We start from the raw sequence: 18,178 nt of genomic DNA on the forward strand, positions 1-18,178 counted from the left end.
AATGAAAGTCATTTGCCTTGATCACTTAAACTACTATGTGATCCCAAATAATATATGTTTCTATTCTTCTCACTCAGTCTTTGTTGTTAAGCATTTTCCCTAGTTAGTTTTACTAGAGATGATGTTTTCAACCAATCAAAAATCTTATACGATCTGGGTCGGGCTCCATGTGGCCGGATTGTTCATGTGTCGTCAACCGCAACAGAAAAGTGGGAGCAAACAGCCTCGATCCATTTAGCACCAGCACCATGCAGTGGCCACTGTACCTCCTACTCCAAAATACTAGCAAAATACTGACATACATGTGTGTGATGCCTAAATATAGACTTCGTAAACTGAAACTTGAGCTGTAATATGATTTCAAATGAAATTTCTGACACTGTAGATCATTCGAGATGCTATATCAGTACACTCGTTTTATCTTTATCTGCAATCAGTTGAAATACTAAATTGAAGACAAATTTAGGTCAGTGAATGTAACTTATTTCAGAAAATGGAACATAATAACCCAAACTGGTGTGTGTATTGTGTATGAGTCAAAGAGAAAATGTCTTTTTTGTAGTCAAATGTAATAAATAATAAATAAATAAATAAATAAATAAATAAATAAATAAATAAATAAATAAATAAATAAATAAATAAAATCCAATAAATCAATGCATTCATTCATTTTCTTATCCGCTTATCCAATTAGGGTCTTAGGGGGGTGCTGGAGCCTATCCCAGCTTTTCAATGGGCGCAAGGCACACAGTAACACCCTGAGCACCAGACACACACACACACACACTCACACACCCATTCACTTATAGGGCAATTCAGTGTCTCCAATTAACCTGACTGTATGTTTTGGGACTGTGAGAGGAAACCGGAGCTCCCGGAGGAAACCCACACGGACACGGGGAGAACATGCAAACTCTGCACAGAAAGGACCCGGACCGCCCCGCCTGGGGATCGAACCCAGGACCTTCTTGCTGTGAGGTGACAGTGCTACCCACTTAGCCACCGTGCCGCCCAATGAATTAAGCAATAAATAAATCAATAAATAAATAAAGACATTTTATAAAAGTACGTTTTGAAAAAAATAAAAAAAAATTATTTATAATAAAAAAACCTTTAAAACAAATTTTGAAAAAAAACTTGCCATTTAGAATTTTAGAATAATTGTTTTAAAATTATAATAGAACAAAAAATAATATGCTACAATACCAATAAATCTTTAAAATTAATTTACCATTACAGGTTCTGTTTTCAAAACATTTTATCTTTGACTCACATAATGCTTAAATACTCATTGTACCTAAATATTCATTATTCTACAGGCTAATTCTCTTTAAAAAATTTATTCTGACCTGATAATGGCTTGTTGTGCTAAATGCCATTAAAAAGTGCTTAAAAGAGCATTAAAATAAAGAGCTAACGCCGAGGACGGTGACATGCTACCAGCTGCAGGTCCAGCTGAGCGCTCTGTTATCGGGCTGTTTGCCGACCGGGCCGCAGGCTAAAGGCCTTTGAAGGGGTGAATACCATCTTTTGACAAAGCATGGAGAAAATGTGGTTAAGAAGTAGAGATGGTTTAAAGAGCATGATGTTCACAAATAAAGTCAAATACAAACCATCAGAACACAATGTAATACAAACATAATCAGGTGGAAACGGAAACGTGTGAGAAGACACTGGGTTACTGATTCGGAAGAATGAAGAATTAGTGTTAAGTTGATTATTAGAAAGTCACAACACTTAATAAGTGAATATATAATATGTAGAATTATAAACAATCACCAGAGAATGCAGAATTTATTTATTATATTAACATTTATTCGATTTAGTGGTGTGACTGTCTCGAAATCGCTTCTCCTCAAACCATGAAAGGTTTAAAAGCTTCAAAAGATGGACCGACTATGTTAATTGGTAGTTCAACATTTGGGTTAGCTCCATGAACAAATGGACTTAAAATATATAACATCAAAATTTTTAAATATCAAATTGAATGCATCTTAATCTGGTAATCCATGCAAAGAGACAAATGGCAACAAAAAAAAACAATAATAAAAATAAAAACACAGTTAAGATTTTAAAGATGAATGTTATGATGGTACATGGAGGAAAAAGAACAGGATGGAGAACAGAGATGTAAAAAAAAAAGGGACAGGGCATCCTGAGGGAGGAGGGAATCGTATACGATACCTAGGTTGACGGTGAGTTTGACCCGGCTGCCGTCCAGCTCCAGGCGCAGAGTGTCAGCCGAGTCACGTGACGTGGTGGCCATCAGCAGGCCGTAAGCCCTCTGAGACATAAAGCGTAGTGACACGTCCTCAGCCTCGGTGTGCATCACAGTGGGCATCACCACCTTCATGTACATGCTGCCATCATAGCTCAGGATGGACGCCTCTGTCAAGCAAGAACAGTAAATACTGGTCAGCTTCTGTTTGTCTGAAACTTCTATACTACCCAGGAATGGATGTCTCAGCAAGCCAGGTCATATTGTGATGTCATCGTTCATCGTTAGTGTTGTGGGAATTCAAAATGGGTGTCAAGGTCAGTATCAGTCTCTGGAATTCTGAAACCTTCAAAAAGTCACTTCTATCCCTGTTCATTGTACTAAGAAAGCAGAAACTTATGAGTTTACTGTAAATAACTATTAAAACATAAAATTCCCAGTCATAATAGTCAAGTTATGTTTATTTATAAAGCATCTATAAAGACAGAGTCTCATCATGTTTTACGCACTTTGGTTACATTCATGACATGACAGGTAGTTACTGGTTACACAAGATTCATCAGTTCAAGTTTAATGTCAAACACAGTCTCGGACAATTTTGTATCTCCAGTTCACCTCACTTTAACATGGGGAGAACATGCAAACTTCACACAGAAATGACCCGGACTGCTCTACCTGGAAATTGAACCCAGGACCTACTAGCTGTGAGCGACATTGCTACCCACAGAGCCGCCGTGCCGCTCTATCAGTGTAAATAAAACAGTAACCATGTTATAATTACCTGCTGTTTGAGACAAAAGTTTTAACAATGTCTGTTCACCTTTTAATAATTTAAGCAATTCACTTAGCTGTACTTTGTAAACAAATTAAGTTTTATAAATAAAATAAAGTCAGTAAAAATCAACAAAAATGCCATAAAACTTCCCATTTTATCCTGGTTTGCTAAGCTTGACTACAAGCCATGAGTGATCTTTTGAAGTAAAAGCACTGATTTACATATACAAATACAAATATACACTAATGTCAGTGACTAAATGATGCTAATGACTTTTACTACAGTATTATGCCCATTTTGGAAAATACTTACACACCCCCTCCCCCTTTCCCCCAAAAAACAAATAAATAATAAATAAATCACATCTATCATCTATGGCTACTTGGAACAGAATAGAGTTGTGCCAGAAAGAAACAAATAGTCATTTAGTTCTCACAGCTGTAGAGACTTCAGTGGAAAACGCCGCCCTCTGAACCACACCAAACAAACCACTGACAAACTGCTCAATTACACTCACATCAATATGTTATTATGTGTGATTAGCTGCTTTTCAGCCGCTCCTGGAGTCGCGCCAATTCTGATTTTACTTTCCGCTTACTGCAGGGGGCAGACAAATGCACGGGCTTCAGCACAACTTACAGCACAGAATTTCTTTATGTGTGTGTGTGTGTGTGTGTTAGGCAACACCCTATTTATAGACTTCAGGCACTTTAGCCACAGACACTGCCAGTAGGTGTATAAAACCTCTAATAGACAATTCGACTTTGGGGCAACAGTTTGGGAAAGGTCCTTCTTGTTTTAGCAGGACTGCACCACTGTACAAAGCAAAGACCATAAAGAGTTGATGAGTTCCCACAGACACACTCTACACTCCTTTAAAGAGGCTTTATAACTGAAACAAGAAGCTACCTCAACTCATAGTTTTTGTGTTAAATGCAGCAAATATGATCAAGCATAAGTGACATTAGGACCCAAGTGACTTTAAAAAGTGGTGAATCATTATTCCCAAATGACAGGACTGAAGTATCTCTGAAGCAGCAAGGGCTGCTCACAGCTTATGCACCGACAGAGGTCCGGGATAGGACAATCCACAAACTGCCAACACCTGGACAACCAGGACTTATTTATGCCATTGATGCAACTTCAATACTGGTGAAGAGAACACATTGAACCCTTCTGTCTATAGTACCCATGCTTTAGTCAAAGTATCCAGCTCTGCCCACAGTCAAAAGCACTTACAATAAACAAGCAGGCATAAGAACTGGACAACAATGGAATAAGCTCAACTAGTCCAAAAATTCCTATTTTCTTCGGGATTATGTGGGTGGCCTTGCATATGCGAATCGTTCTCCAGTGGAAGAGATGATTCCTGTATATTGTACCTTATACACGAATAACAGTAAAACACATACTACCAAGGCATTATTGTTAGTGTCTGAGAATTGCCCATCCCCAAACAGAACATCTGGTGTACAGCAGGGTGAGAAAGTAGACAATGTATAACGTTGTTTTTCTCCACACTGTTTCCCCACAAGATGCACACATTTTTTTAACATTTAAACATTACACAAATAAATAAACTTGCCATAAATCTTTAGCACACAAAACAGGGTAGAGTGCAAATTCTAATAATATAATTATAATAATATATAATGATGGTTCCATCATGTTTCTGCACTTAGAAGTCAAACTATGGTACAGTACATCAGTAGACTATTGTGCAAAAAGTTAATTCAAGGAAACAATTAAAATACATTATTTTGATTAATTATAGGTCAATTAAAAATTCTAGCTACTTTAGCCAATCAGCCAACTTTTAATTACATTAAAAAACATAATCACAATAAAAACACAACATACTTTGCAGCTCTATAACCTTGAGCATGCCAAAGCATCTCCTGCACTTTAAAAGCCAAAAGTACTTCTGCACTTCATTTATTTATTTAAAGTAGCTTATAAATAGATGCATTTAGTACGTCTTGAATTTAAAGTCAGCATACATTTGCACATCAGATGCACTAAAAACCCTTTAAACCATTTAGACCCACAGAATTTAATACTGTTCTGCCGCTCTAACGTAAATAATGAACAGAAAACGCACCATCACACGCCTGAATAAAACTCAAGTCATGAAAGTCAAATGTGCTGCATTAGGAGGAAGAGGGATAATTCCATAAATAAAGTGGCTTAATTGATATTCAATTTCTCTAAATGATGGCTGCATTGATGGGACACTTAATCAAAAAGCTTTCTGTCCTCAGTCTGAATATTTATGACATTAAAATACTGTCTGCTACTATTCAACTTTAAAACCTGATTACATTTGTTTCGTGCTTAAAATAAAGAGGTCACAGATTTGTGCATGCCGATGATGGATTGGCAGTGAAATAAAGAGCACGATTAATTAATACAAGCGTCCACGTGCACACACACACACACACACACACACACACACACACACACACACACACCCTTTAATAAGCACATCTATCAGTTAGGTTTCAATTTCAAACCCAAACAGCTTCCTAATTAAGATGTATCAGCGATAAGATCCGTAATGACGTCTGTGCTCAGAGGGCAGACTGGGCACCGAGAGAGTCGCTCACTGCCGTAATGAAGGAAACGACGAGTATAAAAGTCAATCAATGTTCATTAAACTGTGAATCTCCTCTGTGCTCAGACAAAAGATAACAACAGGCCGAACAGAACGACAATGACAAGGATGGGGTTTGCATGATACAGTGACTAAAATACGAACACGCTGCTCGGCTCAGGGATGGAGCACAAAGAGGACAGTGAGGCAGTAAAAATCACAAAGAGATCGTTGTGTCACATACATATATACATTACCAAACCATCACGCTTGCCTTCTTCCCATAGTGCATAATGTTATGCCTGGTCCGTTTAGATTCTTATATAATATCTGGAACTGTCCTAAAAAGGACAGAAGTTTTATCCTAAAACTGATAGTTGTGTTTTGATGTGAGCCTTCTTACACTTCGAAATCTACATGGCATCACTAGGGTTTTGCTGCAGTGGGGCTTTAAATTAGGGATGCACGGACACCTGAAATCAATCAAGACATGTTCAAGACATGTTCCATAGGTGCAGGTATCACTGCGTCTTTTAATTATTATTTTTATTTATTTTTTTTGTTATTGAAAATTTAAATTTTTTAAAATACTTGTTTATTATTAACTGACAGATTTGTTGGGTTAATGTGTTTACTGTTTGTTTATTATTACAATTAAATGATCTTTTTTTAACTAAAACTAGTAACGCACCCCGGAAAGGACGCCAATCTATCATTGGGCCTCGGCCATTCTCCCTCAGAAAGAGCCAATCATGTTTGTATGTAGACACCTGGCTGGTCAATAGCACTTCTGGGGATTCAAACCCTGGATCTGCTGCTCCACCCAAGTGCCCGCTTGTAATACACTCAGTCACTCACTCACTTTCTTAACCGCTTATCCAATCAGGGTTGCAGGAAAGTGCTGGAGCCTATTCCAGCTTTTCAATGGACGCAAGGCACACAGTAACACCCTGAACTGGGTGCCAGTCCATCGCAGGGCAGACACACACACATACACACACATTCACCAACAGGGCAATTCATTGTGTCTAATTAACCTGACTGCATGTTTTTTTTGGACTGTGGGAGGAAACCGGAGCTCCCAGAGAAAACCCACAAAGACAGGGGGAGAACATGCAAACTCTGCACAGAAAGCCCCGCCTGGGGATCAAACCCAGGCAACAGTGCTACCCACCGAGCCACCGTGCCACCCTGCTTGTTCACATATGTATTACTGTCTCAACTTTCTTTTTTTTTTTTTTTAACAAACGTGTCTGAAAGCTGAAGACTAGCACTCGCCTCCTCTGACACGTGAAAGTGTCACTTAGTTTGAATTTAATGCTTATAGTCTAGTGTTCAGTTTAAAAAAAAAAGTCTGAACATTTTACATGTAACTACATCTGTAATCTGAAGCTAAATCACAGCTGCAGAAACGAAGTCTGTTATGTTTGGTTAGAGGGAAAATGTGGTGCTTCAAAATGATAGTTTCTGATTGTAGGAATGCAAGAGAATAAAATTTAGAGAGGCGGGGTGTGATGTTAAAATCAGACGTGCTTTGCATAATTGTGCAACACGCTGCACATGACAAGAGGGAGTTATTAACATAAAGCAGAGACAGTTTTCTGTCAACACAAAACTGCATCTTTTTTTTTTTCTTTTCCGGAAAAACTGATTTGTAATACAAAGAGCAAGAAAATTAATAGATAAAAAGAGGTCAGAACACTGACAGGATCCACTGCTGTGGTGAATAATCACACCAAAATGTTGCTCAAAAATGTCTGTTCTGAGTTATTTTATAGCACTCTTAATAAAGGCGGATAATTTGTGATGGTATTATTAGTTTTTGCTGTCTAATGTGCAAAACCACATTTTGATCTATGAAGGCCTTATTAGATAGATTCGATAGATTCAACTTTACTGTCATTGTGCAGTACAAGAGTATGAAACACAGTAGTCATTTACCAAAAGTGCAAATAGTATCAATGGGCAAAACAAAAAGAAATATGAGTATAAATATGATGATGATGATGATGATGATGATGATGATGATGATGATAGATAGATAGATAGATAGATAGATAGATAGATAGATAGATAGATAGATAGATAGATAGATAGATAGGCAGGCAGGCAGGCAGGCAGGCAGGTACTTTATTGCTCCAGAAAAATATTAACGTTATTTATTTATTTATGTCATGTTTACACACGTGGTTATATTAATGACAGAAACAGTAGTTACTCGATACAATGTCAAAAACAGGGGGCACGGGAAGAACATGCAAACTCCACACAGAAAGGACCCGGACCGCCCCACCTGGGGATCAAACCCAGAGGCTGTGAGGCAACAGTGCCACCCTATATGTATACGTATATACATACTGTATATGGTAGGTTATATACATAAACATATGTAAATTAGTAGCATTTTATATAATATGTAGCTAGAAATTTATTTATATAAAAATGATACTACTACTGATATATAATGTTTGTAGTATGTGTGTGTGTGTCAATTGTATACAAATGTAATTGTATATACTGTCTTTTGTTTTTCTTTGATCAGTGTCTAAAAACATTAAAACAGTAAATCATGACATTTATTACTTATCATGACATTTATTAAACATATGGGGAGACACATGGGTCAAATTCTGTTAGCCATTCTTCAACATGGGAAAGTGTGTTGATCCTCATCAACATCAAGTCTATGGTTATAAATTATAGTTACTTGCTTGAAAATGCCCATATATATGGGTAAAGAAATAATAATAATAGTAATCAACTGGAAGTGTAACAAACTTGTCTGTTGTTTTGTTCCTCCACACAGTATGGATGATAGTAAGACAGGTAACAAATCTACAAGGATCAAACTAGAATTACAGAAAATCAAAAGTTTTGGAGTAACTACATCTTGTAACGGTTCCGTTAAGTGGGACCGTTTTATTGTGTAAGAGAGCGTTCAGACATGGATATATAAGCACGCATGGTGATTAGCTTGGGTTGTAGCTGTCTACTTTACTCTACTGACTGTTCTATTCTACTGCTGCTATCCTGTATTGTGATGAGTGGAAGTGTGGGTGCTCCTATGCCCAATAAATACTCTCCATTACCCTGAACTGGTCGTCTCCTGTGTGTGTTTTTTTTTTTTGTTTGTTTGTTTTTTCGCAGGACAGGGCAAGTAGCTAAGCGCCATTAGTCTCTCTCCAAGGGAGCTTCATCCATGCTAACCAGTCGTTACAATCTCCAGTCCTACCATCAGACACCAAATTCATGCTAACAGATCATTTGGAAGGTTCATCAAGAAAAAGCCTTTCTTGTTATCTAACAACAAACATAGTATCTGGTGTTTGCTAAAAGCTATTGGGACTGAAACAGCAACCACGTCCTATGGTTGGGGGAAACCAACACTTAAGGTGTCTGGTATTGAAAACAAGAATGACTGCATTTAACTTGATGTGCACTGTTAAGGTTCAGGGTCTGTGGTGTTGTGGGGCTGTTTTTACACTAAAGGTTCTGGGAACCTCGTTTATGATTATTTAATGTTGATTTTTTTTTTTCCTTTATTCATATTATTTTTCTTTTTTATTTATTTATTATTATTACTATTATTATTATTATTATTATTATTGATGTTGTTGTTTTATTTTTTCAGTGTAAGATTAAGCAAATAGAAAGCCTTAATTTGTCATATATACATATACAAACGTACAGTACAACCAAATAATTTCTTCGTGCATCACAGCTTTTTTTTTCGAAGCTGGGGTCAGAGTGCAGGGTCAGCCATTGTACGGTGCCCCAGGAGCAGAGAGGATTAAGGGCCTTGCTCAAGGGCCCAACAGTGGCTGTATGGCAGAGCTGAGATTCAAACTCTAAACCTTTCAGTTGATAGCCCAAAGCTATACTCACTAGGCTACCACTTTTAACAAATATCTAAATTTCTTATCAGTCTGTTTACTCATCTTTATCAGGGTTGCCAGTCATTTTGGAGGGGTTTGTTAATGTAAAATTGCACATTTATTGTGAACTGTTCTTTTTTATTAGAATGTAAGCATATATTTTGTAGCTGTTCTTATGAAAAGCAAGCAATGAGCTCTAAACTATTACTTAAGACCTACATTTATCAGGCTGGTCTGCTCTCAATACAGAAGGAAAAGCAACCCAGTAATTCCGTACTAAATTATGCATCATAAAAATAAGATCTTTAACAAGAGGTTTGTTGAGATGACAAGAATCCCTTACTGTCCAGCAGATGGAGGCAAAGTCCGAACATTTGTGCTACTGATGCAGGTTAAACTGTATGTGATCCAAACCAGGGATGCTGAAAACGGGGGTGTTGGGATGATACACAAGGCTTTAGGTAAAAAAAGGAATGATCAAATTTTCCAGGAGAGTAAATAGTTTCTATAATTAGTGGAGAATGTTTGAGCATTACTTGGAGTGGTGCAAATAATAGTTTTGAATCATTTATAAAATATACAATAGATAATCTACACACTGAATGTGTTCCTCTAGATTTAGTAGCTCAGACATCCCACGCAGTTTGCTAAATATAAATTGGATTTATTTTATGTATTTATTAGGATCTTAACATCATGTTTTACACTTTGGTTACATTCACAACAGGACAGGTAGTTACTCATTACACAAGATTCATCAGTTCAAGTCCTTAATGTCAAACACAGTTATGGACAATTTTGTATCTCCTGTTCACCTCACTTGCACGTCTTTGGTCTGTGGGAGGAAACCGGAGCTCCTGGAGGAAACCCACGCAGACACATGGAGAACATGCAAACTTCACACTGAAAGGACCCAGACCATTCCACCTGGGGATCAAACCCAGAACCTTCTTGCAAAATTGGATTTAAAAGCCTCCGTATTCAAAAACAATTACAGCATGAGAACTTAAAGACCCGAAAATTCTCTATGCAACATTATTATCCTCTCTTTCATTTTCTTCCTTCATATTTGTCTGTTACCAACTCATCATAACCCAGACTGAGAGAGAAGAAACCATGTTGATTACTATAACAAATGAAACAGTTTCTTTTCTCACTTAGTCGTGACTTCAAACCTGCAGCAGCTCACGTCAGCTGACCACTCCTGAGCGTGTGTAAAAGGAGGTTATCAGGAGGGTTCACATCCAAATCTGCTAAATATTAGAGACAGGGCTGAGTGAACATTCACAAGAGTAAAGACAGAAAAACAAGTTCACGGATTTCTGACTGCAAGTGAAGACTCACTGATGGCTAATTTACATGGTGTCAGTGTGACGTGGCAGACAAGTTCCAGCTTATGGACGGATGCCTGTGAGTCGAGACAATAGCAATTTAGGAAAGATTAAAGCTGCAGTTTGTGACTTTGAACACACGTAACACTTGACCTGTGGACACATTTGGTATTCATTTCCACATCATGTCTTTTTTGTTTATTAAATCATTAAAGTTTTAACATGCAAACAATTAACATTGTCTCCTTTATAGTTCGGGCAGCACGGTGGTTCGGTGGTCGCCTCACAGCATTTTTTTTCTGTGTGGAGTTTGCATGTTCTCCCTATCTCCGTGTGGGTTTCCTCTGGGGGCTCCGGTTTCCTCCCACAGTACAAAGACGTGCAAGTGAGGTGAATTAAAGACACTAAATTGTCCATGACTGTGTTTGATATAACCTTGAGAACTGATGAATCTTGTGTAATGAGTAACTACCGTTCCTGTCATGAATGTAACCAAAAGTTTAAAACATGACGTTAAAATCCTAATAAACAAACAAGCAAACTTCTTTATGGTTCTATTATCTGATATTTCACTATTTTCTGAAATATTTAAACATAATTGTAAAACATAAAAATTATTTAAACATAATTTGGATTTAAATGGAGATTATTAGACAAGGTTAAGGTTCATTGAACACAGTGTGTCCATAATCTTGTATTATTACATATTTAACCAGAATCTGTAACTTTTACTGTGTTGATTTGTGCTGCGAGAACCCATGAACTCGCAAATGTTAATAAACACCTATTTAAACTTTTTATGTCGCTTGAATAATTTCTTAGATGATGTTTTCTCATGGGTAAACGTTTTATTATTCTGTTTTATTTAGAACATTGAATACAACCAGAAATGCAGGTCTCCCTTAATTACTTTTTAGATTAAAAATGTATTTTTTGTATTTATTGTACTGTTGTTTATCTGCACTGTATATTGTATTGTCTTGCACTTTTTGTTCTGTGTTGCAACATGGAGGAACGTTGTTTTGTTTCAATATGTACTTGTATATAGCTGAAATCACAATAAAGTCTCTCTTGAACTCTTGAGATGCAGAGCTGATCAGCAAAAGACTAGAATAACAGTTGGTGGATGTGAAAAAGTGTGTATGTTCATTGGGTATGTCTCAGATTAACCGAATTATAATCCTTTTATCTCTTCGATTTAAATTGTATAACAATTTTTAAATTACTATATATATACACAATAAATAAAAGCACTATAACAACAATTATAAATATACTTCCTTATTCTACATTTTATCAATAATTTGCAGACAGACAGACAGACAGAGGAACAGACATTTATATTTGTGTCATCTAGCGGCTGCTTTTATCCAAAGCAACTTTCAATTATGACTGAATACAGTATGAGCAATTGAGGGTTAATTGAGGGTTTAGGGCCTTGTCCAGGGGCCCAACAGTGGCAACGTGGCATGGGTGGGGCCAGCAACCTTCTGATTACTAGTCCAGAACCTTAACCACTGAGCTACCACTGTCCCTCAAACAACAGACCACAAAAAAAGGCCGACACACCGACAGACCAACACACAGATAGATAGATAGATAGATAGATAGATAGATAGATAGATAGATAGATAGATAGATAGATAGATAGATAGATAGATAGATAGATAGACAGACAGACAGACAGACAGACAGACAGACAGACAGACAGACAGACAGACAGACACACACACACACACACACACACACACACACACACATATACTGATACACACAGGGGTGTGTTACTGTACTGCGTTCAGTGATTCCAGAGAAACCAGACCCACAGTGACCCTGACCAGGATAAAACGGTGGTTGATGTCCTACATATACATACATACATTTGTGGTTTGTATTGAAATGCAGCTTCGTGTGTGTATCAGCAGAGCGTTAGCATTTGAAACGCCAGTCTGCCTCGTCTTTAGTCTGATTACAGGAGCGTGTAATACATCACAAAATGGCCCTGGCACATAATTATAGGGGAGGCTGGAAGCAGACAGAGCTTAAAGAAGGATTGGCTGATCCGTCCTCTGATCTTATCACAAAGACCTTGTGGCTGAAACAGCACGTCTTCTTCTGCTCACTTCAGTCAGTCTCCAACTTTATTCACAAAAATGATCATTTAGAGGAAGTTGTGCTCTTATACTGTTGAAATTTAGGACTAATTACATGTGTGCATCCACTGAAACATGTATGTCATGCGTGTAATGAACTTGTACACGCATGGATGTAGAACGATAAAAAAAAGAAAATGATTTAAATGATAATATTCCTTTACTGATCCCCATGGGAGAAATTCGAGGAATTACATATACCTATATATGATTACATATACTGTATTTGTACATTATTACATATACTGTACATATGATTATACCATTTTACCATTATACCAAATTTTATAAAAGGTAGATTTAAACTGGATTAAAAAAGAAATATGTTAGTGAAAATGTTGTACAAATCCACCACTAATCACAATTTTCACTTCTTGCATTTACATTTAAAATGATTGTAGTTTTAAATTTTAATTAGTTTCACATACAGTTTTATTTTTAAATTTTATTTGTTTATTATTTGTTTAGTTTTAAACGTTGTTTTAGTAAGTGGAATAAACTAGTACTGTATTAGGAATAGTATTGACAAGTGATGCATTAATATTCATCAATTAAATTGATGGTTACATCTGTGCTGTTATATAATAAAACTGTCCAATTAAAATTCAGAATTTAACAGCAACACAGTGCAACAAAATAACAGTTAATATATTATATTAAACAAGATGTTTATATATTTTATATGTAGATTTTTAAATATTGTATCAAACAAATGTTTACTTGATATACTGTTATTGTCCTTATTTCATCCTTCTGTCATCAGCTTTGAACACTGTCATACAAGTTGTTAATGACCATATTTTTCATATGGTAATTAGTTTTAGCCACATGAATAGGGGCATTATTATGCAGGAATATGGAAACTTTATCAGGATATTTTTGCACCATAGGGTGCACCTACTGCTGGGCACCTACACGAACAACGATTGGCCGAAACGGGATTTCTCATGGCTGATGCAATTACGACCTCTGCTGGCTGATCGGTAGCGCACGCACAGAGACAAGGGATAATGGGGATCGGTGCGTGACTCTTCATCGGGAGACCGAGCCCCATATGAACTCGCCTCATGCAGGTGAAAACATCGGTTACTGCATACATGTCGAAGGGGGCGTGTGTTAGTCTCTACTCAGTCAGAGTGGAGGTCAACATTAGTAGAGAGGAAGAGTAATGCAATTGGGCAATTGACTAGATATGACTAGATTGGAAGGAAAATTGGAGAGTAAGAGATTGTGTATCTTTGCCTGTTGGCCGTTATTATTGAGTGATTTAGTGATTCTGAGGTGGTTCTGATGGAAACCTGTTTACCCACCGGAGGTTGAAGTCTGCAAGTCAAGTCTGCTGTGCCAACAATGCTGCCTCTACTAGATGGGATGGAACCTGGCGTGTTTGCACCAAAAATGTCCAGAACTTACAACAGACTTTATCACAGACTGGACTGAACAATGAAGAACTCCAATTATTTTTTGCTAGTTATAACTTTCAGTTCAATTTAATTTTGTGTTTAAATGATTTGTGTAAATCCTATTTATTTAAATTATCCTCCAGGCCACCCAAGAAGGATGGAGGTCCCTGCTAAGTCTGGTTCCTCTCAAGGTTTCTTCCTGTAATTTAATCTGGTTTTTCCTTGCCACTGTCGCCCTCAGGGTTTTTGGTCTGTTGGTCCTGGATTCTGTAAAGTTGCTTTGAGACAATGTCCATTGTAAAAAAGTGCTATATAAATAAATTTGACTTGATTTGACACAGAGAGAACATGCAAACTCTACACAGAATGGACCCGGACCGCTGCACCTGGGGATTTACCCCGGACCTTCTTGCTGTGTGAGTGATTGTAAATGTGATTTTGAAGAAATTTCTGCTTTGTGAAACTCATGACAAAGTTTTTGTTGAGACTGGCTTATTCAGTTATGTGGTTCATAAGTTTATTTTAGTATTTGTCCAGAAGGTTTCTCTTAACTGAAAACCCCCCTTTCAAAAATGTCCCTCTGTGTCTATCTGTCTGTCTGTCTATATTTATCTGGTTATTTTTTGGTTCTATGTATGTACAGCATTTGTTGTCTGATGCTCCTTGTTTAAAACTGAGCTCCTTTTTGTGCTTTATGTTTCTATACTTTTGTCAATCATCTGTGTATCTCAGTATTTTGTTTTTCTTTCTTTATAATCCTTCCCATTTACTTTGTTTTTCCTTTTATTGGATAAAAGACAAACTATCAACAACAACAAATTGAGCATCTTTCATCTTTGTCAGAAAAGCAGCCGCTGGAAAATATTGTGGCGTGACTTTGTGACTGATCCACCGTTCAGCTTTCAGTGTGATTAAAGATTAAAGCCAAAAAATGACTTGTGATTTTATGTTTTTCTCCTTGGCTTCAATAATAATATTATTATTTTTATTATAGTATTTTTTTAGAATATTATTTTTATACTAAACTTAAAAAATGTGATGTTATACCAATTAGTAATTAATCCTTATAAAGAAATGTAAAAATTTAAATAGTTTACATTGATTTAGATGTTTTTAAATATTAACACACACACACACACACACACACACACACACACAAATATAAAGCTGTACAAATTCCAACACTATTGCTATTTGTGTCTGACTACAGGCGCCCATGTTGCCTCAGCCACCAAATAGATGCTTTCAGCAGCAGCGGCGGCGTGATTGGCTATTCAGCTTGATTAGAGACCTTTCAAACAGAGATGACTGACGAGGCAGGACGAGCAGAATGCGAGCTGATTCCCTCAAGCCGTAAAATCAGGCAGATAAGTGCGGAAGAGGAGGAGAAAAAGGAAATAATCAGGACAGACACATGTACACACACTAGGAGAGGATACGTTTTGATCTACTGCTGTGAAATCTAACGGCCCAGCTACCAATCCAACACAAACTGAATGGTGTCACTAACAGATCTCTTTATATAAAAGAGGTAAAAAAAATGCACCTCAAGTCATTTTAACTTCATGCACATATACTCTGGCAACCTCTGCTGACCTTCGCACAACACCCCCGCTGGTTGAGGAGGACAACACATGCTTCCTTCATGTGTAAAGCCACTTTGGCGGAAAGTTGCTTATTCTTAAAAACGACTGGGAAATAATATATGATTATCTATAATGGATCAAATGGCGGGTAGATTGATTAATAGTGGAAGCGAATAATCTGTGCATGACTCTCCGTATGCGATACTGTACCTGCCTTGTGCAGATGAAAAGAAGCAGTCGGCTCCACGAACGGGAGCGCAGGACGGAAATTCACCTTAATTGAGGTGCTTGTTTATCACTTGGCATAACTCAGTGCTTTAAGGTTTTCATTTTGGACATAGTAGTTTTTTACAGTTTGGCATGTTCTCCTGTGTCTACATGGTTTTTCCCTCGATAGTCTGGTTCTCTTTTACACTGAAAAGTTTGACTGGCAGCTAGGTGTGAATGAATAAATGTGTGAGTGTGCTGCAACTTTTACAATACTGTAGATTGGTGGTCTGTCCAGGGTTTATTCTAAAATAGTGTTGCAAAGTGCCACCAGGCCCACCGCATCCCTGATCAGGACAAAGAAGTAATTAAAAAACTCCTTTTTTTGCCCATTTAACTGCATTTAAATGTGGATCCTTGTCAACATCATACAGAGTCTTGAGTGGCTTCTCTATATTTAGGAAGTGTCATGAATAACTCCAAACTCCAAATCTGAGCTGCATGTCTTACTTGAACTTAAGCAGTAAACACTCATCTACCTGCACTGTACACTTTTGTAAATATAACAACTGTGACACACCTCAGTCAATGCACACCAAACACCTAAGCTGTTAACACTACCTCAGTCCTTGTCTATGCCCTTGTCTTTGTCTACTGTCTTTGAATTATTGTATTTATGTCTGCACCAGAGATGTAGCCTGACAGTGTTTCGTTATACAGTTATATAGTACAACCCTGTATTGTGTAATGACAAAAAAGGTAAATTAAATTGAAAAACATCCAAACTGCTCTCAATTCTGATCGTGATCATCTGATAAGCTGCACCTGACCTTCAATGTAAAGATTTTATCACTTCTTAAATAACCAGTGATGTTGCAAATATGAAAGATTGTGGTGTAGATGTGCTGTTTCCTGATCATTTCACACTGGATACACAGATATGTCTTTTACAAACACAAATGTGAAGCATCGAGGCTGAAAGCTTTGATTTAATTATCGTGCTTTCTTCTCAGACCTAACTTCTGAATCTTTAAATGTTTAAAAAAAAGAGACTTGCAGGCAATCAAAAAAAAAAGAAAGATAACCTGAGAAAGCAGTAAAATCTCAGACATAATTACCCAGATCGGGTCTGAAAGAGTAATTACAAGATAAACCTCCATGGGTGTCGTCTCTCTCCGTGCTCTATCTGACAATCAGAGGTTTTAGAACAGGAAATCAATACAGCAAAAGCTTTTAGAAGGAACACGTTCATGTATCATCTTCATACATTTAGAAAAAAGTTTTATGTTGTGTTATAAACGTTTCTGTAATCTGTTTAATCAATTTCTAATTTGTGAAAGCTTCTGTGAGCTCGTGCTTCACTCCAAAGTTTAGAAGTTGCCTTAACCTTTAAATATGAGGGCAGAGTAATTTATGTATTTATTTATTAGGATTTTAATGTCATGTTTTACACTTTGGTTACAGTCATGTCAGGACAGGTAGTTACTTATTACACAGGATTCATCAGTTCAGGTTTTTTATGTCAAACACAGTCATGGACAATTTTGTATCTTCAATTCACCTCACTTGTACGTCTTTGGACTGTGGGAGGAAACCAGAGCTTTCGAAGGAAACCAGACACAGACATGGGGAGAACATCCAAACACCACACAAAAAGGATTTGGACCGCTCCACCTGGGAATCAACCCCAGAACCTTCTTGCTGTGAGGCGACAGTTCTCTTTACACATCTCTCTCTTCTAGCTGCTCCCTTAATTAGGGGTCACCAGATCAGACTCTGATCAGACACCAGAGCAGCAGGTTTTATGGCAGATACCCTTCCTGATGTAACCCTCCTATCTGGGCTTGGGATCAGCACTGAGAGTGCACTGATAATGTCTAGGCTGTTTCAGCCACCACCTTACATTAGCCAGGCATGTCCATGTAGACGCACGACTGGACAATAGCACGCCTGAGATTCGTACCTGAAACCTCAGCAGTGGTGCGCTGGTGCCCTACAGAGTAAATACAATACAATGATCCCTGGTAATTTGTGAAT

General features: G+C 37.4%; 1 protein-coding gene across 4 annotated transcripts in view; it reads right to left on the reverse strand.

Annotated features, from left to right (window-relative positions):
- Positions 1 to 18,178, reverse strand: part of nrxn3a (neurexin 3a) — a 383,783-nt gene that overhangs the window by 327,649 nt on the left and 37,956 nt on the right. For all 4 annotated transcript variants that reach the window (XM_063007913.1, XM_063007914.1, XM_063007912.1 and 1 more), the window contains exon 5: positions 2,185 to 2,388. In XM_063007913.1, the coding sequence (XP_062863983.1) occupies positions 2,185 to 2,388 (204 nt within the window). The remainder of the gene's footprint in view (positions 1 to 2,184; positions 2,389 to 18,178) is intronic.

This window comes from Trichomycterus rosablanca, chromosome 13 (genome assembly GCF_030014385.1).
Source record: "Trichomycterus rosablanca isolate fTriRos1 chromosome 13, fTriRos1.hap1, whole genome shotgun sequence".
Lineage (NCBI taxonomy): Eukaryota > Metazoa > Chordata > Actinopteri > Siluriformes > Trichomycteridae > Trichomycterus > Trichomycterus rosablanca.